We start from the raw sequence: 27,020 nt of genomic DNA, 5'->3' as shown, positions 1-27,020 counted from the left end.
GGAATGGGAAGAGAAGAGTAGAAGAAAAGAAAGAGTGCAAAAGATCGAGAGCAAAGGATGGGATGATTGACATACAGCAGATGAATGTAGTATGGCTGTGTTGTGTGCGTGCGTGTGCGTGCGTGTGCGTGCGTGCGTGCGTGCGTGTGCGTGCCTGCGTGCGTGCGTGCGTGCGTGCGTGTGTGTGTGTGTGTGTGTGTGTGTGTGTGTGTGTGTGTGTGTGTGTGTGTGTGTGTGCATATGTGCATATGTGCATATGTGCATATGTGCATGTGTGCGTGCATGTGTGCAAGTTCTCCTCTCTCTTTGAGGAGCCTGTTGAATAATGGATCAGAGCTTGTAGAGTATTCACTCCAGTGTCTCTCCACGGCACAGAACACTGCACTGCCTGAGAGATGAAACGGAAAGAGATCATCTATTATTGACTGCTTCGTTTACGCTTGACGGTGGCAGCAGGGCAAAACACACAGTAACAATGGCCTGGGAAGCATGGGAAACTCAAACTAACATGCAGGGATTTTTGCCCCCCAGCGTATTTGCTCACAACAACCATCTTTAGCCTAGTTTTGTAGAATATCAATAGCTGATCTGGTGTCAGGTCAAACAGATGGCAAGGACTGGAGGTTTGTCTGTTTATCTTCATGTGGCTTATTCACATACTGTAGACAGGTCACCCACCATCTTAGTAAGTGTATAAACCCCTCTGAGACTCAGTCACATAGGTCCTCAACTTAGACTGGTTTTATTGTTCTCCTCCAAATGGCAAGGCCATTGGTCCTTCGAGCCAGATCAGTGGAACAGAGCCCAGGGTACAGGGGAGACCAAAAGAGGTTGTAGAGAGACGTGGACCTTACTTATATGTGTCACTGTAGCGACGTGAGATGAGAGCGGAGTCCCATGTCCCCCTTAGAAGTGCAGAGTAGGATCAGCTATAGGTTGAAGAAAGAAACTCAGTGTAGAGAAGACCAAAGGACTTTGGGGTGAGGAGTGGACTAGATATATATCACTAGAGAATGTGAGATAAGTCTGTTGCCCAATCAGAAGAGCCCAGTAGGACCTCTGTAAGAGCAGAGTTCAGTATAGAGGGAGAGGAGACTGAAGGAGGGTAGGTCCTTACTGTAATGTTACATGTATCACCGTAGAGATGAGAGAAGTCCCGATCAGAAGTGCCCACTAGGATAGCTTTAGTTTGAATAAGCAGTAGTACCTGCTGCCTAGTAGTATATCTATAGGTTGAATCAACAAGCCTCATCCATAGGTTGAATCAACAAGCCTCATCCAGCTACAGATGTCCCAGAAGACTTTTAGAGATTGAAATGGATTCAGCTGGCTAGTGCTGGTATATAACAGCCTACCCTGACTGCCCCAGGCCTTAGGGGTCTGATTTACCATAGCGTGGACAGGAACTAAATTTAACCTGCTATTTCGGGAGGATCTATCCTGTGAAACACTATTCCCAATTACAGTGTAAAAACATTAGCTCGCAATGTGAAGTGTCCAAGAGTGCAAAACTAGGAGGCCAGGGATGAGGGCTCGCTGGCTGTAAAATGGTGGGTGTTATTCAAATCATGTTTGTTGCTGGATGGCACCATTGAAGCAACAGGAAGATATGTTATCAATTGAAATCGGCTGAACTGAAAATCACACATAGGAGTCAGACCTAACGGCAAAAGCTGAACAGGCAAGACACCCGTGTGGCAGAATGTGGTATCCATCTACTAAGATATACCGCTACCCGTATGAAAATATTACTGTCCCAACTATAGTGGCCAACTATATATGTGCAGATACAGTATTTGTATATTCTGGAAGATGTGTATAACACATACATTTTTATTTTATTTTATTGAACCTTTATTTAACTAGGCAAGTCAGTTAAGAACAAATTCTTATTTACAATGACGGCCTAACGAACAGTGGGTTAACTGAATGACAGATTCAGTTTTTGTGTTTTTAATAATATATTATAATATATTATTAGTGTAGAGCTTTGAGGCATCCCACTGGGCAAACACTGATTGAATCAATGTTGTTTCCATATCTGTTCAACGTTGAACCAACGTAGAATAGACATCGAATTGACATCTGTGCCCAGTGGGATAGTTTAGAAGAGTACATACAGATCAGTGTTCTTCAGTGGGTCACTTGAATAACTGTCTGGGGCTGGTTCACATCACATTCCCTTTGGTGCCGAGCACCCTCATACCCTAAGATGTAGGGGTTAGGATGCAGGGCCCAGGGGGGTGAGGGCAGTGAGCCTCCATGGTACACTGAGTGTTTGTCCCAAATGGCACCCTATTCCCTTTGGTGCCATTAGGACTCACCAGAGCACCACTCATGGGGCGAGGCTTTGATGTCTTCGCCCCGAGTTCCCTTTAAAACCACACTGAGCCGAGACTCTCGTGTCCAGGCCCCACTAAACAGAGACACATGTCCAATGACCATGGGGTAGAGGTAAAACAGTGGTTTAGTCCCAAGGCACCCTAATCCTAATATAGTTTACTGCTTTTGAACAAAATCCTATCAAAAGTAGTGCACTATATAGGGAATAGGGTGCCATTTGGGACACAGTCTTTATCTCTGTGGACCACAGGGTCTGTCTGACCCTGCAACACCTCTAACCAGTACATATGGGAAACATTTCAATGACCACATCACCTCTACAATCCTAACATAGCATCATTGGTCGACGGTCATTGGACACATTTTTTGTGTGTAGTCCTTACGGAGCCTGGATCGAGGCGACTCAGTAAAAAGTGTGCATGTTTACAGTTTACTTTTCATTAATGGGAAAAGGATGATTTTAAATTGAAACCGTTTTAATTATGTGTAAATAGATACTTGATTATATATTTTATCTCACCACCGCATGCCTGCTGAAACAATGGAGACAGAAAGAAATGTCTGTCTGCTTGAGGAGAGACCACGCTGATTGTTGCAACCGTCTCCCTCAAGCTATGACCTGTCCTGCTGTCAGGTGATATTAGCTATTCAACCCCCTCAACCAATCCTTTGTTTAAAAACCCATGATCTTGTGTATTTACTTTGTCTTTCCCTGTTGGAAGCTAGCATAGCATGTTGATACTTCTGTGCAAGAAAAGGACAGTGATGGCTTGTCTTGGTCAAATAGAGAGACTTTCCAGGAGAAATGTACACCATTGCCAAGCGGCCATTTTGTGTTTCATCATCAGGAGATGGAAGAGAGACACCGACACGACATCACAACCACAGAACTTAATCCTATCAGACGCTATATCAATCTTCAATGTTTGTGTCATTCACCAGTTACCACTCATCTCCAATTCCGGTCATCAGAAATGACCAATAGCCTTAACTAACAAACAAACAAAAGGAGCAGCTTTCTCTTGCTTGCTCTGCCAGGACACAACAACAGCACAATTGCAATACAAGCCACCGACTTAGAAGGAGTAAAAAAATATATAGAAACAAGTCAAAGAATGATGGTGACTATCTCCTCTTACTCTGTGTTGCAATAACTGACTGCCATCACCAACTACCCGCCTGGTCTGTACCATCACTGCCTATGGTGTTGGTCCACTTCCACTTCCAACTACATCCACTTCTAAGAGGATTTGGTTTAGCCCAGGTTGTCAACGACGTCTGTAGAATGTGGCCTGTCATCATTTTAAAAAGTAGGGGGGCCGGTGTGAAAACATCTGTTTTCTTGTTGACAGTGTCCCTTGGCGGGTCCTGGAAGAGGCTGCCGTTTGGGACGACACCAGTAAGTTGTCCACCGTGATGCAGCAGGGATTTCTATGTACTGCACCACATCCACTGTTATAAACATAGCCATAGTGTGTGGCTGTGGCCACTGTCTTTGTTGATGTACATGATGTGATGTGACGTTGAAACAACGCTGCCTCTGAGGAAACCTAATGTAGGAGGTGCAAAAGATCCTTGACAAGAAGAAGAAAAAACTGTCAGGGGAGGTTCTCTTCTGCACTGTTCAACCAATCCAGTAAATGTGGAGGAGGAGTTAAGATGGAGTGTAACCTTGCTAATGTCCAAAAGCGTAAATCGAGTCACAGGTTGTCTTTTAATTTCCACTGAAAACCGGAACATCCGGTTGTCGGGAACTCGGCAGAGGCTGCCTCTGAGGTGACCGAGAGGAGGGAGCTTGAGTGGTGGTTAAAGGGGGTGTTTGTGGTGGTGTTTGTGGTATATCAAATAAACCAATTATGATGATAGTGTACACAGTCAATTACAATTAGGATTGTGCAGTTAATATCTAATATCACTAATATCTACATTCTTCCACTGAATTGAGACAACCGGGCACAAAAAAATCTCCCATATCCACGCAAGCATACCATTTAGAATATGGCCAATACGTTGCTGCATTTAAAGTAGTATTTCAGTTGCGATTATTGGAATGGAGCCAAAGACAGTCTTCGTCACCATCCTCCCCATGCGTAACTATTATCCCCTTGTCTCCACTGTCGCTCTCGCTTCCGACCTGGTTTTATTTCCACCTTCAGAGACTCACAGAGGCAGTGAGGTTTATCGTACTGTCACTGTCGTTGGTCCTATTCTTAGGCATGGGCAGATTAACTAACAGTATTGAGTGACACTAGTGGCCAGGACACATGCAGTAGATCCATGCATACAGTCCATTTCATTCCTGAGTGTGATGTTCTACATGTATGCATAAACACATAGGCCTGTTGTGTTTACCATAGAAATATAATTAATAGAAAGGGCTTAGAACATTTGACAATAGCAATTTGACTGCTAAATTCATGGGTACACTCAAAATGTCTGCCAATCCTCCCATTATTGCATAATTGACTTGAATGCGGAGGCCCATTCTACTTATTCTAGTTCTGTGGTGTTTACCCCCTCAGGGTCAGTGTGGTATGTAGCTATCCATACGACTGTAGCACCCAATGAGGATCAAGGGCAGACAGTGACAGTAGCCCCCCCATCCACTCCCTCTCTGTGATTGGACAAAAAGAGGACTGTGAATCAATATTCTCATCTTGTGCCCTAGCTGTGTCTACTGTCTGTCATTCTTCCTCGCCGGTATGTTTGTTAGCTGTATGTTGGCATCCTCCATTTTGATGGACAAAAGATTTATCAAATAAACAGAGGTTGAATATGCTATGTACTCTGTTGGGTTTTGTTTTGGTGATATGGTCCAATGAGATGTTTGTTTTATTCTCTACAACATTTCCACACACACGTACACACGCACACACACACACACACCTGGCTCTGTCTTCTACTTAAATGTATTGGATTTAAATGTGATCAGATATTGTAGAGCTGTTATGTTGACGATAAGGACTACTTAGTGTGGCAGGAGAAATGCTAAGGTTTCAACGCAGGGCACTCATCATGACATGATCACAGAGACAAATATTCTGGATCCTTATTGCGAACAGAGGTGCACAAATTAATGTCAAACTGTTAGAACTTGCTTTTGTTTTAGACTGAAGCAGAGATACTGCTAAAATGACTATCTATATTGATATATCTATACTGAATCAGTGAAATGCACACTAAGGAACACACCCATATCACTGTCAAACAGAGTGAAGAGACAATGGGAGCGTTTGACATTGCAGCCAACTTTAAAGGTGAGTCGAGATTGACTGATCTACAAATCACCTTGCATCATAAATAACTACTCAATAACTATCTTATCTGTAGATCAGTCAGTCAGACACAATTTACCTGTGATACATCACCGTTTTGATGCTCTCGAACACGGCCAATGACTAATGTGATTGAATGACCAAACTGCAGAAGACCCATATCCCCCACCACACCCATGACACACTGCTCCTTCACCCACCCCCTCTATCCATGCTCCTTCCCCTCTCAAGACCTCGGGCACATGCGCACACACACACAGGTTGTTCTCGTCCCAGCCCACCATAAAATGCAGCTTTGTTTTTCCTATGACTGAGGGGATTGTTTCCAACTTTGATGATTTTAAAGCAAATAAGCCTAGAACCAAACTTAACTAAATGTTTACTTCCCCTTACAGCCTTTGCAGGAGTTATGAAGCCTAAATGTGTACTCTTAAAACCTCTTAAGTAACCCCATACTGTGCCCTCACATCAATTTAATATCTAACATGTAGCCATTTGCACTGACAACCCCAAACTATCTAATGAATATAACTTAAAGAATGCTGGGCTATTTGGAGTGCTAAGTGGAGAGCTCTTTCCTCTCGCCTCCTTTATCAAGGTCTTCTAACTGTGAGGAGTGTATGCATTAACATATGGAGAGCTCTCTCCTGTCGCCTCCTTTATCAAGGTCTTCTAACTGTGAGGAGTGTATGCATTAACATATGGAGAGCTCTCTCCTCTCGCCTCCTTTATCAAGGTCTTCTAACTGTGAGGAGTGTATGCATTAACACATGGAGAGCTCTCTCCTGTCGCCTCCTTTATCAAGGTCTTCTAACTGTGAGGAGTGTATGCATTAACACATGGAGAGTTCTCTCCTGTCGCCTCCTTTATCAAGGTCTTCTAACTGTGAGGAGTGTATGCATTAACACATGGAGAGCTCTCTCCTCTCGCCTCCTTTATCAAGGTCTTCTAACTGTGAGGAGTGTATGCATTAACATATGGAGAGCTCTCTCCTCTCGCCGGTGTGTAATTGTTTAATTACTCTTCTCCAGCAGAGACACAGAGACAGGCGTTTGAGCAGAAAGCAAGAGCAAGGAGAGAAGATCTCTCTCTGGTTAAGTCCCAAATGGTACCTTATTCCTTATATATGGGCCCTGGTTAAAAGTAGTACACTACATAGGGAATAGAGTGCCATTTGAAATGCATACTGTACTTATACAACTGTAAGCCCCACAGAGACAGAGGAGCCTTTGGCTGGGAGTCTTCTCTTCGCCACACAAGCTGCGATAATAAGGCAGGAATTATCTCTGTCAAGCGTCCCAAAGGGCACCCTATTCCCTTTAGTGCACTATAGGGCTCTGGGTCATGGGCCCTGGTCAAAGGTAGTTCAATACATCGCAAATAGGGTGCCATTTGGGACGCAGACATTGTGAAGCTATTAATAGCAAGGCAAGACAAGTCACATCTTGTCTGGCGTCGCGGAGAGCATCATTTGACCTCAACACTGATTTTTCTAGTTTTTTATTATCTTGGAAATAGCACATTGACAGTCAGACATTCCCTTTGGTATAACTGCCATGAAGACTCAATTATTAAGATTTGAGAGTGATCCACTTATTTAATACTACAGTACAATGATCCGGCTGTGAGGGGACCTAGTTAGCTGAAGTGAGGAATGAGAGATGGGCCTAACATGGGACACTGAAGGAAAGACTGAAGGGACTCTGAAGGAAAGACCCAGATTTGATAAGGCTTTAATGAAGGCTATTGCTCAAGAGCAGCTTCCATACTTTCAATACTGTATGTTATGAATGTTACTGTACTATACCTATATTTTGTCCCATTGTGGGCTAAAAGAGGTCCTAATAAACAATCAATTAAACACACACCTCCCTGGTATACCAGCAGGAGTTACTGGGACATCACTTTGGGAAGAAGAAGAGCTGGATTAGCTTACATAGCATAAGGAGCAGAGATCTGTGTCACACTGACCCAGTACCTGCTGGCACAAATAAGTTTCGGACGGGAATAATGCTGCTCACTGTAGGCCTCCTCCAGATGGATGCTCTCAGACACAGAGGTCCTTCGGGAGAGGTTTGTACTTGTACACATGCAGCAGTCTTTGGCTGCTTTTACACAGTCAACCCAATTATTCTTCAGAGCTGATCTGATTGGACAAATGGACAATTAGTGAAATAAAATATTAAAATTGGTCTACTTGTGTAAACACAGCCAATGTGGCATGTGTCACTGTGTGTCGCATTTATTTAAGGAAAGAATTGGAATACAAATACATTATGCTCGCTCTCGAACAATGCCTCCACTAGCCCCCCCCCACACACACACACACCTCCCACCACATCCGCCCCAACAGAGAGCGACATACAGGTCAATAATAAAAAGACCCTCTACTGTAAGTCAACCTCTACTCCCCAGACCTTAGGGCCAGGCAACAAAGACTCCACTATACATACAGTATATTTATCTATTCATACTATTAATGTCCATCCTCCAATCTTATAATTTAATTTTAATTTTAATTTCACCTTTATTTAGCAGGTAGGCTACAACAATAAGTTATCATTTTCAACTGCGACCTGGCCAAGATAAAGCATAGCAGTGTGAACAGACAACAACACAGAGTTACACATGGAGTAAACAATAAACAAGTCAATAACACAGTAGAAAAAATATATATAATAATAAAAATGTTTTACAAAATAAAGAAAAAAAGAATCTATATTCATTGTGTGCAAAAGGCATGAGGAGGTAGGCGAATAATTACAATTTAGCAGATTAACACTGGAGTGATAAATGATCAGATGGTCATGTGCAGGTAGAGATACTGGTGTGCAAAAGAGCAGAAAAGTAAATAAATAAAAACAGTATGGGGATGAGGTAGGTAAATTGGGTGGGCTATTTACCGATGGACTATGTACAGTTGCAGCAATCGGTTAGCTGCTCAGATAGCAGATGTTTAAAGTTGGTGAGGGAGATAAAAGTCTCCAACTTCAACGATTTTTGCAATTCGTTCCAGTCACAGGCAGCAGAGAACTGGAAGGAAAGGCGGCCAAATGAGGTGTTGGCTTTAGGGATGATCAGTGAGATACACCTGCTGTGCTACATCCCAGCTATTGGCTTTTAGGGATTCTGTTTTACATATATCACAGCTATTGGCTTTTAGGAACAGCTGCTGGATATTCCCCATATATTTCTCATTGGCGTTTTTAAGAGAGGGTTTAGGTTTATATACAGATGATAATGATGATGAGAATGGTTTGCTACTTTTCTTGTGACCAACCTTTGATTCTTTCTTTTTTTTCTGTGTTGGGTTCAGATCACAGACAGGCAATAATATTCGAAAAGTACATAGATAAAGTATTTAAAACAGTAAAAAAAATGTAAACATGGATACAGGATAAAACACCAAACAAACCAAAAATAAATAAGTTAATGAAATAAGAAGTCAATAATTGTCCTGTCCGTCCCATCACCTCTACCTCCCCCTTCTCAGTAGGTGCAACCCATTCCCACTCAAGTGATGAAGGTAAGAAACAACACCTCCACTTCGCTGATCCTCAACACAGGGGCCCCACAAGGGTGCGTGCTCAGCCCCCTTCTGTACTCCCTGTTCACCCATGACTGCGTGGCCACGCACGCCTCCAACTCAATCATCAAGACGACACAACAGCAGTAGGCCTGATAACCAATAATGACGAGACAGCCTACAGGGAGGAGGCGAGGGCCCTGGGAGACTGGTGCCAGGAAAATAACCTCTCACTCAATGTCAACAAAACAAAGGAGCTGATCGTGGACTTCAGGAAAAAGAGGGAGAGGGAGAACACCCCTATCCACATCGACGGGACCGCAGTAGAGAAGGTGGAAAGCTTCAAGTTCCTCAGCGTACACATCACTGACAATCTGAAATGGTCCACCCACCCAGACAGTGTGGTGAAGAAGGCACAACAGCACCTCTTCAACCTCAGGAGGCTGAAGAAATTTGTCTTGGCCCTAAAACCCTCACAAACTTTTACAGGTGCACAATTGAGAGCATCCTGTCGGGCTGTATCACCACCTGGTACGGCAACTACACCGCCCGCAACCGCAGGGCTCTCCAGAGGGTGATGCGTTCTGCCCAACGCATCAACAGGGGCAAACTACCTGCTCTCCAGGACACCTACAGCACCCAAAATCACAGGAAGGTCAAAAATGTAATCAAGGACATCAACCGCCCGAGCCACGGTCTGTTCACCCCGCTATCACCCAGAAGGCGAAGTCAGAACAGGTGCATCAAAGCTCGGACCGAGAGACTGAAAAACAGCTTATATCTTAAAGCCATCAGACTGGTAAATAGCCATCACTAGCCGGCTTCCACCTGGTTACGCAACCCTGCACCTTAGAGGCTGCTGCCCTATATACATAGACTTGAAATCACTGGCCACTTTAATAATGGAACCCTAGTCACTTAAATAATGTTGACATACTGCTTTACTCATCACATATGTATATATTGTATTATATTCTACTGTATTGTAGTCAATGCCACTCTGACATTGCTCCATCTAATAATTATATATTTCTTAATTCCATTCTTTTACTTTCAGATGTGTGTATTGTTGTGAATCATTTTTAGATACTACTGCACTGTTAGATACTACTGCACTGTTGGAGCTAGGAACACAAGCATTTCACTACACCCGCAATAACATCTGCTAAATATGTGTTTGTGACCAAAACATTTTTTTATTATTTAGCTGTCCCTCGGCGGTTTTAACTGAAAAACAATGAATGAAACCCAGCCATTCACAAATATAGGACGGACTTGCGATACGATTGGTCCTTGAGCACTTCATGTATAATTAAGTTTAAGATACCCATTGGTTACTTACTTGAAGGACAATGCCAATGAGCCAATACGCGTGTGCCTCTCTGTATAGCCTACTCGAGCCCCAGGGAAAACTAACCGTCCATTAACTATAGGCTCAGTCAAGTTTTGGGAGTCGGACGGACCGCATAAATTGATCATTAAACGGAGACAGACGACGTTAGTGTCTTTTGTGGATTTTTTTATTGTATTCTTTCCATACTGTAACGGAATTGAAACACGCACAGGTTGAGTAATATATTAATGCTTTCTATTTTCAATTTGCCTGGATAGGCCTCTGTAGCGATCTATTATGCCCATAAGTTTACGAGTGCATGCAACAGCAAATGTATATCTCTGCCATGGGCTAAAACGGATCGCCATCTTCTCCAAGAAAGCGTTTACTTTAGCAACCATTTTCTTTCGCTTTGTATTAAGTTGTGCCATGCACTATATTCCTATTTTTAAATTGTGCTGTGTATTTGCATGTACCTTTTATCTGAGTCTGCATATTTTAGTTTTCTAATCTCCGAGGTCGATCGGCTGTTTGTGATTTTATGAATGGAGAGGTCAGGTTTTTTCTCTGTTCCATACGGATCGAGTTTCACTTCATTGACAAAAACAAGGGTTCGGTGAAGAGAGAGGGGGGTACTAGGGGTGTAGGTAGGATGTTATTCATCTCCTATTAGCTGCAATTTGCTTTTATAAAATGGCTAAGCTTTTTTAGTAGGATGTTTTTTTCAGTAACTATTTGAAACCAAAAGCGTTTTAATGTCATTTTAGTTTTTATAGCTTTATAGTATAATTATCAAGTGATTTGTCTTGCTTTTCTTGATTGCCGACAATGTCCCACCACCGAGTTTTGGCAGAAGTTATATGATCGAAGGCGTGAATTCCATTTAAATTGTAATTTTATTAGGCTATTATTCTAAATTGTGATCACGTATTTTGGAATAGATATGGGCCATTACCTAATGCTACTGTTTTCACTGCTTGTCAATATGTGCCTCATTGTGTACACTATTGGACTGGCACATTGTATGCATTAGTAAATGCATCTTTTCAATGGGTTGCTACTATATGTTTCTTTAATGATTGGCCAGCTATGCCTTTTATTCGTCAGAATAAACGGGGGTTGAAGTCTAGTGACTGACTCGTATCACTCTTGAGGAGGTTTAGAGCGCGAGAAGTATCCGTGTGGAATGGAAGGACATGTAGGCAGGCTAATGTTACTGTTTTCTATTCCCGGACTTTATATATTTTTCACTGTAACGTGCTTTGCAATGCCCAGGGGACACGACAGCTGTGCTACATTTGTATATTTAAAGGGCAGTATCTACTACAAGTATTTTGCCCCAGAATGGTGGCATAGTAAAGAGACGTTTGCATTGGACTTTATAGACTGTTTTTATGTATTGTCTAATACTGTTCTCCACTGTCTCAAGTTGTTTTGGGGTTAAACACTGTACAGTGACACTCATCTGTGCTTCATACAAAGCATGGTCACCCAGTGCAGTATCCTGAAATGAGTACAGGGCTAAGACCCATCCTTAAGTTTTCCCAGCTCAGTCTTAGCTGATTATTATTGCAGTCTCCTAATCGCCTGCACAGATGGTTGGCTTTGCCTTATGTAAGAGTTACATAAGTCACACAACTACAGAGTGTATTTACATTGTGCATATGCTCTTAACCAGCATGTTCACTTAAAAGCACGAGGGGTGGAGATTATTGTATAGGTGCTGATTATAGCTCGGTAGTAAGGTTTCAGCTTGCTTTCAGGTCTGTCAATATGAGTGAAGGATAAACTAGGTGACTCCCAGAGTACTCAAGAGTTTTGATCTAAACATGTTTCTATGTTTCGTCCACAGTTGAACAGCTAGTACATAAAGTGACCCTCGCGCTATCGCTTTAAAGCGAATACCTTTTTCTGGGAACCTTTGGAGACCCAGATAACATGGACCGATTCTACGACCAGCAAGTCCCATTTATGGTCCCACCCAATGTAAGAATGCTCCTCATGTCTAGTGATCTTCATAGAATTACTAGAACCATTGATTTTGAATGGTGATGCTGATTCTACTTATTCTATTTCTATGGTTCTCTTTAGCAATCTTAAGCATGGATATCATCATACGTTCCAATCCAATATCTACACGTCCATACTACTTGGAATGCAGAATGTATTGGCCATGTATTATCAATGGTATTCTAATGTGGATATTGGAAGAGAGCCATAGATTTAGGCTTGTCAACTTTCCAGCTAGAAGTGGATTGGATGGGACGTGGCGTTCAGTCTCAATCATGAGTCACACCAGAGCCATTTACATCCATAAATGGCTCTGAGTGACACAGACAGCACTAACATGTTGGTTGTGTTTTCATCATTGCAGCAGAAATCTCATGTGGAGGAACCATACAGCAGACCAGTCATCGACAACAGGAAAAGGAAGTTTGTAGACACAGAACTCGCCCAGGACACGGAAGGTAATTGGACAACCTAATTCCCCTTTGTGACCTTGTCACAGCATATCATAATTTTTTGATTTAACCTCTGTTTCAGACCTGTTCCAAGACCTCAGCCAGTTACAGGAGATTTGGATTGCAGAAGGTGAGTTATCTTGTACGTATACCACAGAGTTGATACCAAATGCTTCCCTTTTCTGCTGAATTTATTTTGATGTATTCTGTTGCTCTCAGCATCACCTAACACCACTTGCCCTCTGGTAGACATTGGTTATGTTAATTAAAAACTATCCATATCTGAAGGCCTTAGCCAAGCATTACAATTCCCCTTGAAGTAGCTACCTTCTGTGCATGCAGAACAATAAAGCCTTATTTTCTAAATAGTAGCCAAGTGTGAGATAATTGGTCAAATGTCTTGGGTGGTTTAATTATGTTTCCAACAGATGGTTAAGATGCATCGAGCAATTGGGCAGATTAACGATTAACCAAAGCTGGTCACTTTAAATATTACGGTGTTCTTTCTATGCACTCAGAGTAAGTAGAGCAAAGTCCCATGAATGAGCAACTTTGATGACGAGGATAAAGTAAAAAATTGTTCTACACTTATAACAACATTTCTTTAAACGCACCTTTTTAATTGTCATTATTCAATTTCTTATTAGACAGTTTCCCTCTTTGGTCCACAACACCAGTAATACAAAGGTGAATTCATTAGGGACTAGTCCATTGTTTTGAGATTGCGACAACTATTGTCCCTGTTTTAAAGTGCCCAAGTAACGGCCAACTTAGTTTCTCACCCCCCCCCGGTGGGTTGAACAAAATACCTTTGGCTCTTTTTGAATCAAGACCCTAAGATGAGATTGACAGTTCCAATGTTGTTCACCGGGCCGGGACCCAGTTAGTATCCACTTGTTTAACTCTCCTCTCTCTCCCTCCACAGCCCAGGTACCTGATGACGAACAGTTTGTCCCAGATTTCCAGTCTGATAGCTGTGAGTACCTGAGATGTATTATTTATACCAGGCTGGTATGTGGGACCGGTGGGATCCAGCCAGAGCCGTGGGTCTTCTGGATCTAGGTATCCGTGCTGTTTTGAATCCCAGCCAACTTTGTCAAACGTTTGAGTATTCTGCAGACGTCAGAGACCGTGTCAAGTGCCCCCAAGCACACAATGTAGCTAGATCTGATCTTGGGACTATTGCTGTGCTTGACAACCTAGGCCTGCAGGATTAAACTGCTTCACTGAACGAGCCATTTGCCCTCAAAGTTTTACTCAGTTTGCTCTTGAAGTCTTTACTCTGCTACATTGACTGGGTTCATCTTCAAGATAACAACCCCTGACAAGATCTTGCTTGCTTGCCTTTTCTTTCCTGTTTTCATTCTGCCAGGTCCTGACTTCATTCTTTTCCTCAACCACCTTTCCTCTGGGAATAGACCCCCCCCCAACCCCCAACCCCATTTATGGGGGGTGTTATCAGGCGATTGGCATGGGGCATCACATGAGCCAAGCTCATCTGATTTCACACTTTCATGCACTCACACTCAGCTTCTGGAATGGGTCTACCCACCTCTATCCAAAAGAGTGTCCAGTCTTTCTCCCACCTCTCCTAGAGTTCCTGTACAGCTCCACTTCCCCCATTTGTCTGCAGTGTACGGAGCCTTTATTTGGCAGCTGAGGGAAATATTTGAGTTATGTTCAATGGAGTGTATTTTACAGTTTGTTTTTGTCTGACGTGGTAGCAGAGACGGGACGTGGTTTCTCAGTCTTTGTTAGTGTATGGATCCTGATCTACATGGTAGCCTAGCATGTTCTAATGTATTGACCGCTAAGCTGAGATGTTGCACCATATTATTGAGGTTGATGCCGTCACATCACGTGTGTTTAGATAGAGGCCCATGCTAGGGTGTGTGTAGGAGACTGTAGAACGCCAGTTTGTTCACTGTGGTTTCTGCAGTATAGTTCTTGACATAGCTGTGCGTTTGTAAGTGTGCAGGATAATGTGTGTGCGTGTGTATGTGATTGGCAGCAACCCCTTTAGCCAGGCAGGGGGCCAGACTCTCACAGGCCCTCTATTCACCAGCTCCATGTGGCCCCTGCCGTGCCTGCAATCATCCGGCCGTCACATGGCAGCCAATGCGCTGCGCACACACATTCCTCCTGCATTGTACTGTACTGAGCCTTGCCCTCCCATCATCTCGACCCCTGTCTAGAAGTGGGGGGGAAAGTGCCCTAATCTCTCATTTTCTATCCATTATACAGTCTTTCTCTCCTGAAGCATTACTGCATGTTGCCCTGCTCTGGGCTTCTATAGCATGCATATACAGGGAGTTGGGCTCATGTGCCTATTGTTTCCCTCGCTTCTGTCCCTGGTCCATCAGACCCAGGTTTAGGGTGATGCATCCAGCTCCTGACACTCCTCTCGCCCGGGTATCCAGTTTCACTACCCCATTATGTGGCGCCGGAAATGGGAGCCGATGTGAGACTGGAGATCTAGTGGGCTAATGGTTACAGTGAGGGGAGGAAAATCATTGAGTTACGGCCACACTGATTCATGGGTATTGACTGGGACTGCATCCCAAATGGCTCTATGGGCCCTGGATCAAAAGTAGTGCACTGAATAGGGTGCCATTTGGGACAAAGTCTGGGTCCTTAATGGAAATCAAAGGGGAGATTTTAGTCACGTGGTGATAGTATGATACTGATGGAGGTTTTATTTGACTGACCCACATGAAAAAATAGTTTACTTTTGAATACTACAGTTCTTACTAGAATATTATATAGTTAACTGTAGAATACTAGACAACACATGTGTCCCTTGATCATTTTTAGTCCTTACTATAGAATGTTGCAGTATACAATTTGCATATACCCCGCCCATTCCCCTCCTCCATATCACAGTTTGTGCCACCCATAAGTGAGAAACCTACATGCCAAGTATAAACCAAATATTGTGTTACCTACAGGTTATAGAAAGAGCAGAAGAGCTGTACTATCCATTCAGACCCCAGTCCTACCTACTTACAGGTTATAGAAAGAGCAGAAGAGCTGTACTATCCATTCAGACCCCAGTCCTACCTACTTACAGGTTATAGAAAGAGCAGAAGAGCTGTACTATCCATTCAGACCCCAGTCCTACCTACTTACAGGTTATAGAAAGAGCAGAAGAGCTGTACTATCCATTCAGACCCCAGTCCTACCTACTTACAGGTTATAGAAAGAGCAGAAGAGCTGTACTATCCATTCAGACCCCAGTCCTACCTACTTACAGGTTATGGAAATGTGCTCAGTAGGTTTTCTGAAGGAAAAATTATCCACTTCTATGTCAAAGATAATAAAACAAAAACACTACATTCCTTACTATAGTGAACTGTAAATACTACAGTTCACTTAGTCTGCAAAAACACTACAGTGAATACTGATTTTTGTATCATAATACTTTTTTATGTGGTGTCAGCTGTCTTTAACATGTGACAAATGGTTGAGGGGAGAAGACAAGACACTGTCCAATGTCCTTACCATTAAAATTGATCAACGAGGATATTGAATAAGCACCGATTATCTTCACTGTTTATGGGTTGAATGAGCTATAGCAGTGTTTGATGTGTTGCCCCTCGTCCTCCTTCTCTCCTCAGTGATGTTTCATGGCCCCCCACAAACCAAGATTAAACGGGAACTCAGTCCTTCTAAAGAGCTTTCTCCTTGTAGCCAGGACAGGAGTCTCATGCCGTACGGAGAGAAGTGCCTTTACAGCTACAGGTGTGGACCGTTTTTATATATCTTTCCTTTCTCCACACCAACAAGACAAGTGCCCAGTATTATCACCATGCTGACCCAAGCCCTCTGTCTTTGTCTTTATCACCTTCCCTCCACAGTGCCTATGAGAGGAAACCCAGTTTGGGCTACAAGCCATTGACCCCTCCCTCTACACCTGTGTCACTGTGCAGCTCTACCAACACCCCAGGGACACACCCACTCAGTGAGCAGACTCCTCCCCCTCAAATACCCAATCAGAACCAGGTGCTTGGGCCACATCCACTGCAGCACGGGCAGTCTGGCAACCAAGCAGTCGGCTCCGCCCACAGCCAGCAGAGGCCGCTCTCCCTCCACAGCCAGAGCCCGCCCTTCGCAGTGCCCTGCCCACCCTCACACCTCAGTCAGGATGGCACCTACAGCCCTGAACACAGGTGAGTGGTCCTGTCATGCTGTGCTGCAGCAACTCACTAGGGTTGAGTGGCAGGAACCCGGTTACTGAGATTTACTGCGCTTCACCGCCCAAAACCACTCCCCTTTTCCCAGGATAAATAACTGAAACCGGTCAATTATAATAAATGATTTATATGAACATCATGGTGTGAAATGGAACTGTTAAATGATTTGCTATGTGTAAATCTGGCTTCCCTACTGCCTCAGCATAATGAATCAACATTCGGGGTGGTGACAGACAGCCCATCTCATTATGGAGCGCAGTTCAATGCATGTAGACTTATCAACTCATGGAAAATGTTTTTCTTGTGACAGGTAGGCCTACATTTGCTGCAGCATAGTCTATGCTACAGTAATATAAAGACTGACTGTCTAATTTACCCATCTCCATCTGGCTTTTGGGTCACATTTTGTAATTGTAAAGATATACCGTACCAGTCATAAGTTTGGACACATCATTCAATGGTTTTTCTTTATTTTTAATATTTTCTATGTTGTAGAATAATAGTGAAGACATCTAAACTATGAAATGACACACATGGAATCATGTAGTAACCAAAAGTGTTAAAGAAGTGTAACTTTTAGATTCTTCAAAGTAGCCACCCAGCTTCACCTGGAGTACTTTTCCAACAGCCTTGGAGTTCCCACATATGCTGAGCACTTGTTGGCTACTTTTCCTGCACTGTGCGGTCCAACTCATCCCAAACCGGACCTGTATATAGCTGCGCTGTTATGTAATTTTATTGTTACTGTTTATTTAGCAAATATTCGTAACTCTATTTCTTGGTTAAGGGCTTGTAAGTATGCATTTCACAGTAAGGTCTACACCTGTTGTATGTGGCGCATGTGATACAAAATTTGATTTGATATGCTTTTGAATGACACTTCTGGTTTTGTTGGGAAACACCGGGTTACCCTGGAGAAAAGTGATTTATTGCCTTTGGTAAATATTCTGAATATGGAGATTAAACATCCAACATTGACCAACCAGTGAAGGACTCCTTCCATGTGTTTACTAACATGTAAACTGATGAGTGTGTGTGTATATCTCTACTCTGACTGCTCTAAATGTACACACCCATCTTTATCTCAAGGAGACATGAGCTCACATGTTTCCATTGCCCTGTGAGACCCAACGTGCCATTTAAACACCAAGCTCAGTGGAGAGTGTCAGGCCTTGTGACCTTTCACTAATGCTGACTTTAGGGTTGGGGAAGTGCACTTATGATGTTGAGGAAGGGTCACTGGTAGCGTGACAGGCTCCTCCTTTGGAGATTGTCTAAACCAGACCCCCGTGAGAATGACCCACGTCCCCTTACACACCACCTGTCACCCCCACCTGTGACAGGACTCCTGGTGGGATGTGTTGGTACGCAGGGCATGTCATCACCAGCCAGTAATGTGGAACCAATGTGCAGCCAGAAGCCATTGGCCTTGTCTCTTTTGTGTCCAGGCCAATGAGCTCCGTCTAGAAAAGGGAGTCTTACTGTCACTGGAGAATCTTTTTATATCTGCTAGCTAGTGACACCTGCCCCCAACATCTCATTTACAGCGTGTATTCACTGGCTTAAGTGAGACAATTTGGCTCCTGAGTGGCTTGTGTGTCTTGGTCTAAAGCTGGATTCTCAAGTTCATCAATAGTTCAAGAGACTCACTCTTACACTTAAGTTTATCACCAACAGTTTTCATTCACTCAATCTGTTTTTAAGCAACAGTTTATCAATAACCATAAGTAGTTAATTAGAATATTTTCAACTTTCATTCAATCTCTGTTCAGTTTTTTTTCTATATCAACAGCTTTCATGAATAACCACCATCCAACCACCCTCCCATGTCTTCCTCCACCCCAGGTTCCAGAGGCAAATGTCGGAGCCGTGTCTCCCCTTCCCTCCCTCTGAGAGCCAGGCTCGCCCCCAGTTCCTGGCCCAGCAGCAGGCCCCCAGCCACAGCACCCTGCCCAGGGATGGGAGGCCCCCCTACCACCGCCAGATGTCTGAGCCCCTGGTCCCTGGTCTACATGGCTTCAAGCAAGAGCTGCTGGACCCCCGCTACACTGAGGAGGGTGTCCCCTCCATGGGCTCTCAGGGTGCCTTCCACCCCATGGCCATCAAGCAGGAGCCCCGGGACTTCTGCTTCGACTCTGGTGAGTGGCTGGCTACCTCCAGGCTGCTCTGGATTGGTCTGACCCAAGGCGGCTTGGGTCATAAGGTCATAAGGCTCGGGTTGAGGGTGTGAGTCTTGACTTCAAATTATCTACCCTTCTCAAGTGTGCACTCAATGTATTAGGTTGCTGTAAGCACAAGCTTCCAACCTATTTCTTCCACCAGTCCTTTCCTTCCATAAAATGACGTGCGTATTTAGGAAAGGAGGATGGGTAAGCCGGACACAACCTTGGGGCTCTCTGATTATGGCTGCTGTCCTGGGAGAGTTAGTTAAAACCCCTCTTGCCTTGCACAGCGCTGTATCAACACTCGTAACGCACACGACCGCGTGGCTCTTAAATCACACTGCTCTCTGACCCTCAGGCCAGTAAACATGAATCTCTGAGCCCGGCTTAAGGCTCTGCCAACAGGTAAATAGGTCCGTCATCCCGGCCAGGTTCAAGGAAACCTACTTCACTAGTATAGGGCTACCTAGGATAGATTTGGGCCACTACGCTGTATTTACAGAGGGAGCTAGTATGCAAGTATGAACTTTACTACCATTACATTGAAATTAATTCAATATGCAGATTGACTTGCCAGATGCAGTTGTCTCCCATCCCAAAAGTCTTAGCTACACAATCCAACACTATTTACCTATAGGTAAGGTGGCAAAATAAGAACAATTGTGTACCCCCCCCCACCACCAAAGCACCCCTGCTGTTGTCCCTCTTCTGCCACCAGTGCCCACCTCTCTCTTCCTTCCCTCTGCCCAGGCCAGCTTTGCACTATCCCCCTCATTCTCCCTTTCAGCTTTGATTGAGAGGCCAGTGACGTAATGCTAAGCTTCTTATAGCCTATAAATACGTACATCAACGTAAAGGCTCACTGGCCCAGCCTCTGTCTCCCTCTCTGGATGGATTTGTGTATATGGGCATAGCCTATACGCACATACTTAAACAGGTGCTGGGCTAATAAAGAATACTAGTAAAAAACAAGGGCCGTACACTATTAAAGCTCCCAATTCACTGCTTTTGACAATGATCCAAAACGGCTCTTCAGATCAAAACAGAGTGTGTATATTTTGGGATGTAGACATTTCACTTCACGTAACCATTAGGGACATGACACATGGCGGGTGAAAAAACAAATGGATAAGCCACCAGGGAGACCTATTGTGACCTCCTATTGTGACCTCCATTGACTGAAAATATTCCTGCTTTTGTATTTTTTTAAAATTATTTTTACATTATTATTTTTTTAACATTTTGATTGAGGGAGGGGTGTGTCTTTAGCATGGACCTATACAGGAATTCCCAGTTATGTGGAGACAGCCCCCCCCACCCCTAAAAAAGAGCCTCCCCGTCAGCCAATAGTCGCATACGCAGGATTTGTAGGCCAGTGACCATGACAAACAAGCCGACCATCTGGATGAGCGTTTCAGACAGCGGGGTTACCCAGAGGAATGGCTGCACGACGCAAGGGAACATTATGAAAATATGATCCAGGATGACAGCCTCACACCCAAACTTCTCCGCCCTTCAGTATCTCCCCACTTGGTAAACAGTTCGACCACATCATTAAAATACACTGGCACATCGAGCACTGATCCACAACTGGAAAAGACGTTTAAAGAACCCCTGCGGGTTGTCTTCAGACACCCCCATTTGACTGATGTTGGGGCGCTAGGTCTTCCACCAGCGCTAAGTAGTACCTATTCTAGACCATGTGCCAGACAGTAACTATAGAGGTGGCGGATGCCCCAGTGTAACTTTACCAACAAATGCACAATCGCCCTATTACAGGCAAGGCTATTAAGATTAAGGGCATCATTACGTGTTCTACAAATATACCTGATCAGATATCTATGGTCTATGCTATGTAGGAAAACTAGAATAGCAGAACACAGGAGTAATATCAGGAGGCATGACCTTGAGGAACCCTGTGGCTGCGTATTTCATGGAGGCTCGTCACAACATTAGCTCTCTGAGACACATTGGTATCGAACATGTTAAGACTCCTAGGGGGGGGAGGATACTGATAACCAATTATTGAGAAGATAATTTTATTGCGTTCACTGTGTACCATGTCTCCTAGAGGTCTGAACCAAGAGTTAGCTATCAGACTTTCTTACATGAATATCATTTCATTTGTGTTGCCTTCCAAGTCACCTACTTGGGCATTTTGTAAATGATCTATTTATTTTCTGGAACTACATGTACCCATCTCATTGATCTCAATCTATGGGCATAGCCACCATCATAGGGCTCTCCTGGTTGGGACAGCTCACCAGATAATGGATGTCTGAAATTGCACCGTATTCCCAATCTAGTGCATTACTTTTGTGTTATGGTCAAAATTTGTGCTATATATGAGAATCGGTGCCATCTAAGACAACCAATGTGTTGCAATTGGATAGAGCATATTATGCTGTAACAGGCTCAACTTGCGTTGACAGTACGAGATTAAACGTTTTGTAGAAATGGCCCTGAAGTGTGAAAGATCTGCTCCTCAGCAGAGGACAGTAAATGTAGGGTGGGTGGGGACACTTCACTTCTGCCACAGTGACACAGAAGTTAAAGGGGGCGGGGCTTGATCCCATGGGCGACAGGGGCGTAACTTGATTGTTGTGATTTTAATATCTGAAAGCCCAACCCGTTCTAATGCCGATGGGTAATCCTATTTGGGGGCTCAGTGGACATGCGAGGCCTGTTGCGCGCTGCATAGTGTGCTCTGATCAGGGCTTAGCCCGCTCCAACAGATGTGGTGGGATAGCTAGTGGACATTTACAGCCCAGCTGTTTTGCTGCTAGGTCAAAGCCAGTTGTGTAAGAGGAGGAAGTGCTGCTGCAGCAGCAGGTAGAACAGAAGTAAAGCTTTTTGTTCCACACTGTTCATCCTCATGTCACCAACCACGTGAATGGGTGGGACCACAAATGCAACTTGAATAGTTTGTGCCACAATTCGAACAGAAACCGAACATATCCCAGTGACACACATACAGTAAATGGATACTGCTTGTATGTATGAGCTCCCTTTACTAGTAAATATGTACAATCTCTCTCTACTAGCAGCGGCCAAATATACTCATGGCAGAGGTTTTTGTGTTTAGAGTGTGAGAATGGAACGAGGCAGTCAGTGTAACCTGTCTTCTCCCCTCCCTCTGTTACAGAAGTGCCTATCTGTCAGTCTACATTTGGAAGAGCAGGGACCTTCTACCAAAACAACCATGAAAGTAAGTTATTGTAACTGTTTTCCCGTCTTAGCAGAGGAGGGTTTCAAGTTTATTTGACATGTGATAAAAGCATTGTAAATTGTATTTATTAGAACTCTTGCAATAAAAACATTACTAGGAAGGTGTGTGTGAATAGCAACTAATAAAACAAGGGAAACTCAAAGCCATGGTAGCCGTTGACCCTGTTGGGACATATTTCCCTGTTAAAGTGCTGCATGGTTGGGTAATAGGGCAGGCCGGATGGTAGAGCTCAACATTAGAATGACGTCGCTCGGGATGTTGCATCTATCAACGAGTCCTGTTTAGGTTTTCACTATGTGAGCATTTCAACACAGCTCCGCAGTACTGCATGATATTAGCTCAACAGAATTTTCCACTTTTGGGAGGCTGCCCGGCTATATTGCTTTGTGAGCAGTTTAGTCCCCCTAGAACATTAGTAGCTGGCTTCCACAGCAAAATGGAGGCTGCATTCCCACGCCCTAGCTAATGTCTCTTTCTCTCATATTACAGGTTTCTCCTTCAGAGAGCTTCACCTGTACTACGACGATACCTGTGTGGTTCCTGACAGACTTGAAGGTAAAACGTATATACTTTCACACCCCTGGATCCTGTCCCCTGGGGGGGCTTTACACGCAGCACAGGGAGGACTCTCCCATGCTGCCAGCAGTGGCACAAAGGACAGGGTCATTAGGATGTCTGTTGTATCACTGACTAAAGAAGGAGAAGAACTGTAGAAAGTCTCCTTTGAGCAGCTGAGATGGCAGGCGGGTGTAAAATGAGCAGCCTGCTCCACTTCACTGTCTCACCACCCTGTAGCTGACTGTGGTGGAGTACAGTTCTCACAGATACAGCTGTTTCTCGCTCTCTTCCCCCTCTTCACAGGGAAGGTCAAGCAGGAGCCCTCGGTGTACCGTGACTGCCCTCCATACCAGCGTCGCGGCTCTCTGCAGCTCTGGCAGTTCCTGGTCACCCTATTGGACGACCCGGCCAACGGTCACTTCATCGCCTGGACAGGCCGGGGCATGGAGTTCAAACTCATAGAGCCTGAAGAGGTCCGTTGGGAAGATGTTTTGTTTAAATCAGGGTTTTATTTTACTGTTACATTGATAAACATAGGCGATTTGGTGAATTTTCTTGAGAGCTAATCTTCAACAATGACTTAAGAGGTCAGGTCTGTGCCCTGGTCCTAATAATAGTTCAGTCTATTGAAAGCTAGCTACTCAACGTTTTAATTTATTTTGATTTTTTTAAAGATGTTCAGTATTTTCTGTCTTGTCTCTTCAGGTGGCTCGCCGCTGGGGCATCCAGAAGAACAGGCCAGCCATGAACTATGACAAGCTGAGTCGTTCTCTGCGATACTACTACGAGAAGGGCATCATGCAGAAGGTAAAGGCAGGTTCACCCTTTCTATCCTTCCCCATTTCTACTTAGCAACAGCATTAAGCTGCCTTCGGCGCAAGCTAGCTATTGGCTTACTTGAATAAACCTTGGGGGATGATGCTGCAGTTCTGCAGGGTCTAACCATAGTTGCATATAATGTTTTGTGTTTTATTTAATTCTGTGGGTCAAACTAACTTGTTATCCTCTGATTGGTCTATTGCAGGTTGCTGGTGAGAGGTACGTGTACAAGTTTGTGTGTGACCCTGAGGCCCTGTTCTCCATGGCCTTCCCTGACAACCAAAGGCCCAACCTGAAGGCCGACCCAGACAGTCTGCCCTGCGGTCAGGTGGACGACGACACCCTGCCTCTCACCCACTACGACAAGAACACCCCTTACCTGGGGGATTCTGGGGAGCCGTGTGTAGGAGGCCTACCCTTCACTGACAGCTACGGCTACTGACACGCACTTCCCTTACTACTAAACCCGGCCCAGAGATCAAACGGCTGAGGCTGAGCAAGAAACTATCAAACCCGAAACCTTCCTCTCCTCTTACCGCTAAATTACTCCTCCAATCTTACAGATTAATTTAACCCTCCCTCCCCCTGAAAACGACTGCAGAGAAACCTGCACCAACCACCATCTCTGGCATCATTTACTGTACCAAGAGAGGGGGGGGCATGGAAGTGTGGAATGGACTCCAGTGGTTCCGCCAACTTAAGGCGAAGTGGCGTTGTTGCAATGGAGACCAAGAGGATGTGATGGCGGGCCAGGGGCTGCATTATGATGACAACGTGCCGGAGGACTGTCTGATCGGTCTCTCTGCGCAGACTGCAAGAATTGTAACAATTCTGATTGACAATCTGCTTTTTCTAAAAGAGTATAATAAGTATCTTAAGTTAATTCTGACAAAATATATAAATGCAGCACTATTCTATAGTTGCCTTTTTCGTCCCCCATAATTATATTTTTTCTGCCACATATGAACAATAAGATCTGTGTAAGCAAGGACTTTAATTTGCAAAAAAACTCCAAACCTACAGACCTATTTGTTTCTGTAGGCTTAAACGTTAGTGTAGAAATGTCTGTTCGTATGCTGGCTTTTCTACAGTTGGTTACAGATCTAGACCTAGTAGTGCTCTAACCCACTGGGACATTCTATGGTTTCAGATTGGATGGATGGATTCCTCCAACCAGAGGCCTAGGTTTTGTTTGTTTAACGCTGGTCCGGCTATGTTTTTATCCAGTAATTATTTAGTGTTCTGTTCTGCTGGGTTACCTGTGAGTGCCCTACTAGCGTAAAACACCAGGCTCTGAGCTGTGGCTACATCTGAAACGACACTATTCCCTATATATAGAGCACTACTTTACAAAGCCCACCAGTCTATGGTCAAAAGAATTGCAGTATAAGGAAAATGGGGTGAATGTTGGATGCGGACTCGGGGCGACCAGACATTCTCCTTTATAGTGACACTCCACACGCTCCCCCCCCCCCCATAAACTCACTCCTTATATTGCCTCAGTTGTAACTGACTGACTAATTAGCACTCCACCTCCTTAAATAAAAACTAGGCACTGCAGGAATCCTTTTTCTTTTCCAAAAGGGACACCTCAGTCAATTTTTCCTAGAGATTTTAAATTTATACATGCCTAAAGTTATTAAAATGGTGACATCTTATTTTTATCTTATTTTATTGGGTGCTTGACGTTTCCTCAGCAGTGAGTGTACTATATTTGTCAGATGCACTAGGATGGCATTGTTCAGGACTTTGCATGCGAAGAGGTGAGATTCTACACCGTTCCCTGGACTCCTTTCTGCCAATCACAGGTTGTCAACAAGAGACCTCTGCTTCTCTTTGCATGACGGTGTATTCAAACAAACTGTCCACTAACATATCGCTTTACTCTACTCTGGACAAAGAAGCAGATTGTGAAACTTTTCTGCATTTTGTTCATGTTTTGTTTCTTAAATGGGGAAAAATACAAACTTATATAAATATATATTTTTGCTAAGTCTGCAACTGTTTTCATTTTATTGTATAAGCCTGTATAGTTCTGCCTATAACAACATATGCATCTTAAAAAATATATCAGGATCCCTGTGACTCGACTATTACTGCAGACAGTTTGCTTTAGAGGCCGTTTTTGGTGAATGAAAGGGTGAAGAACAAGAATATTGTCTTATTTATAAAGGGTAGTATGGCTGGGGTTCATACAGTGTGTCTGCATTCCAAATGACACCCTACTACCTATATAGTGAACTACTTTTTGACCGGAGCCCTATTGTCCCTGGTCAAAAGTAGTTTACTATATACATTGAGTTTACAAAGCATTAAGAACACCTATTGAGTTGCGCCCCTCTGCAAGGTGTCAAGTGTTCCACAGGAATGCTGCCCCATGTTGACTCCAAAGCTTCCCACAGTTATCAAGTTGTCTGGATGTCCTTTGGGTGGTGAACCAATCTTGATACACACGGTATTGATACACACTGATTGTGGAAAAAAGCTAACGCTGCAGTTGACAAACCGGTGCGCCTGGCACCTACTATACCCCGTTCAAAGGCACTTCAATATTTTGTCTTGCCCATTCACCAACAGAATGGCACATACACAATCCATGTCTCAATTGTTTAAAAAGGTTAAAGGATTTATTTTTTTTACTGGGGCGGCAGGTAGCCTAGTGGTTTGAGCGTTGGACTTAACCGAAAGGTTGCTAGATCGAATCCCCGAGCTGACAAGGTAAAAACCTGTCGTTCTGCCCCTGAACAAGGCAGTTAACACACTGTTCCTAGGCTGTCATTGAAAATAAGAATTTGCTCTTAACTGACTTGCTTAGTTAAATAAAGGTTAACAATAAATCTACACTGATTTGAAGTGGATTTAACAAGTGATCTCAATAAGCGATCATAGCTTTCACCTGGTCAGTCTGTCATGAGGTATTCATAATGTTTTGTACATTCAGTGTAGTGAAAAGGGCATCATTTCAGATGAAGAGATGTGTATCTACCTATAGTCTTTTCCCTGACCAAGGGTTGTCTGCACTTGTATAGGCTTCACCTTTTCTCCCTCTTCACAACGTGTACCTTACACTGAGTTTATAATGATCTGTACTGGGTACAATAAAATGTCCTTTCTGCTTCA

At 43.9% G+C, this 27,020-nt stretch overlaps 1 protein-coding gene across 8 annotated transcripts; it reads left to right on the top strand.

Moving 5' to 3' along the window:
• Window positions 1–10,564: 10,564 nt before the first annotated feature.
• Window positions 10,565–27,020, top strand: etv5a (ETS variant transcription factor 5a). 8 transcript variants are annotated; one of them, XM_064944501.1, is made up of 13 exons: window positions 10,565–10,709; window positions 12,330–12,463; window positions 12,855–12,945; window positions 13,022–13,069; window positions 13,865–13,915; window positions 16,557–16,680; window positions 16,797–17,108; window positions 18,978–19,270; window positions 22,440–22,502; window positions 23,013–23,078; window positions 23,385–23,554; window positions 23,787–23,894; window positions 24,106–27,020. In XM_064944501.1, the coding sequence occupies exons 2-13, from the start codon at window positions 12,416–12,418 to the stop codon at window positions 24,340–24,342; spliced, it is 1,611 nt and encodes a 536-aa protein (XP_064800573.1). In that variant the 5' UTR covers window positions 10,565–10,709; window positions 12,330–12,415; the 3' UTR covers window positions 24,343–27,020. The 8 variants fall into 8 exon arrangements, with proteins under 8 accessions (XP_064800573.1, XP_064800570.1, XP_064800568.1 ...); XM_064944498.1 differs by having other exon boundaries at window positions 13,022–13,081; XM_064944496.1 differs by having other exon boundaries at window positions 12,852–12,945; window positions 13,022–13,081.

This window comes from Oncorhynchus masou, chromosome 29 (assembly GCF_036934945.1).
Source record: "Oncorhynchus masou masou isolate Uvic2021 chromosome 29, UVic_Omas_1.1, whole genome shotgun sequence".
NCBI lineage: Eukaryota > Metazoa > Chordata > Actinopteri > Salmoniformes > Salmonidae > Oncorhynchus > Oncorhynchus masou.
The sequence above is the reverse complement of the archived record's forward strand: the minus strand, read 5'-3'. Positions and strand labels throughout refer to the sequence as shown.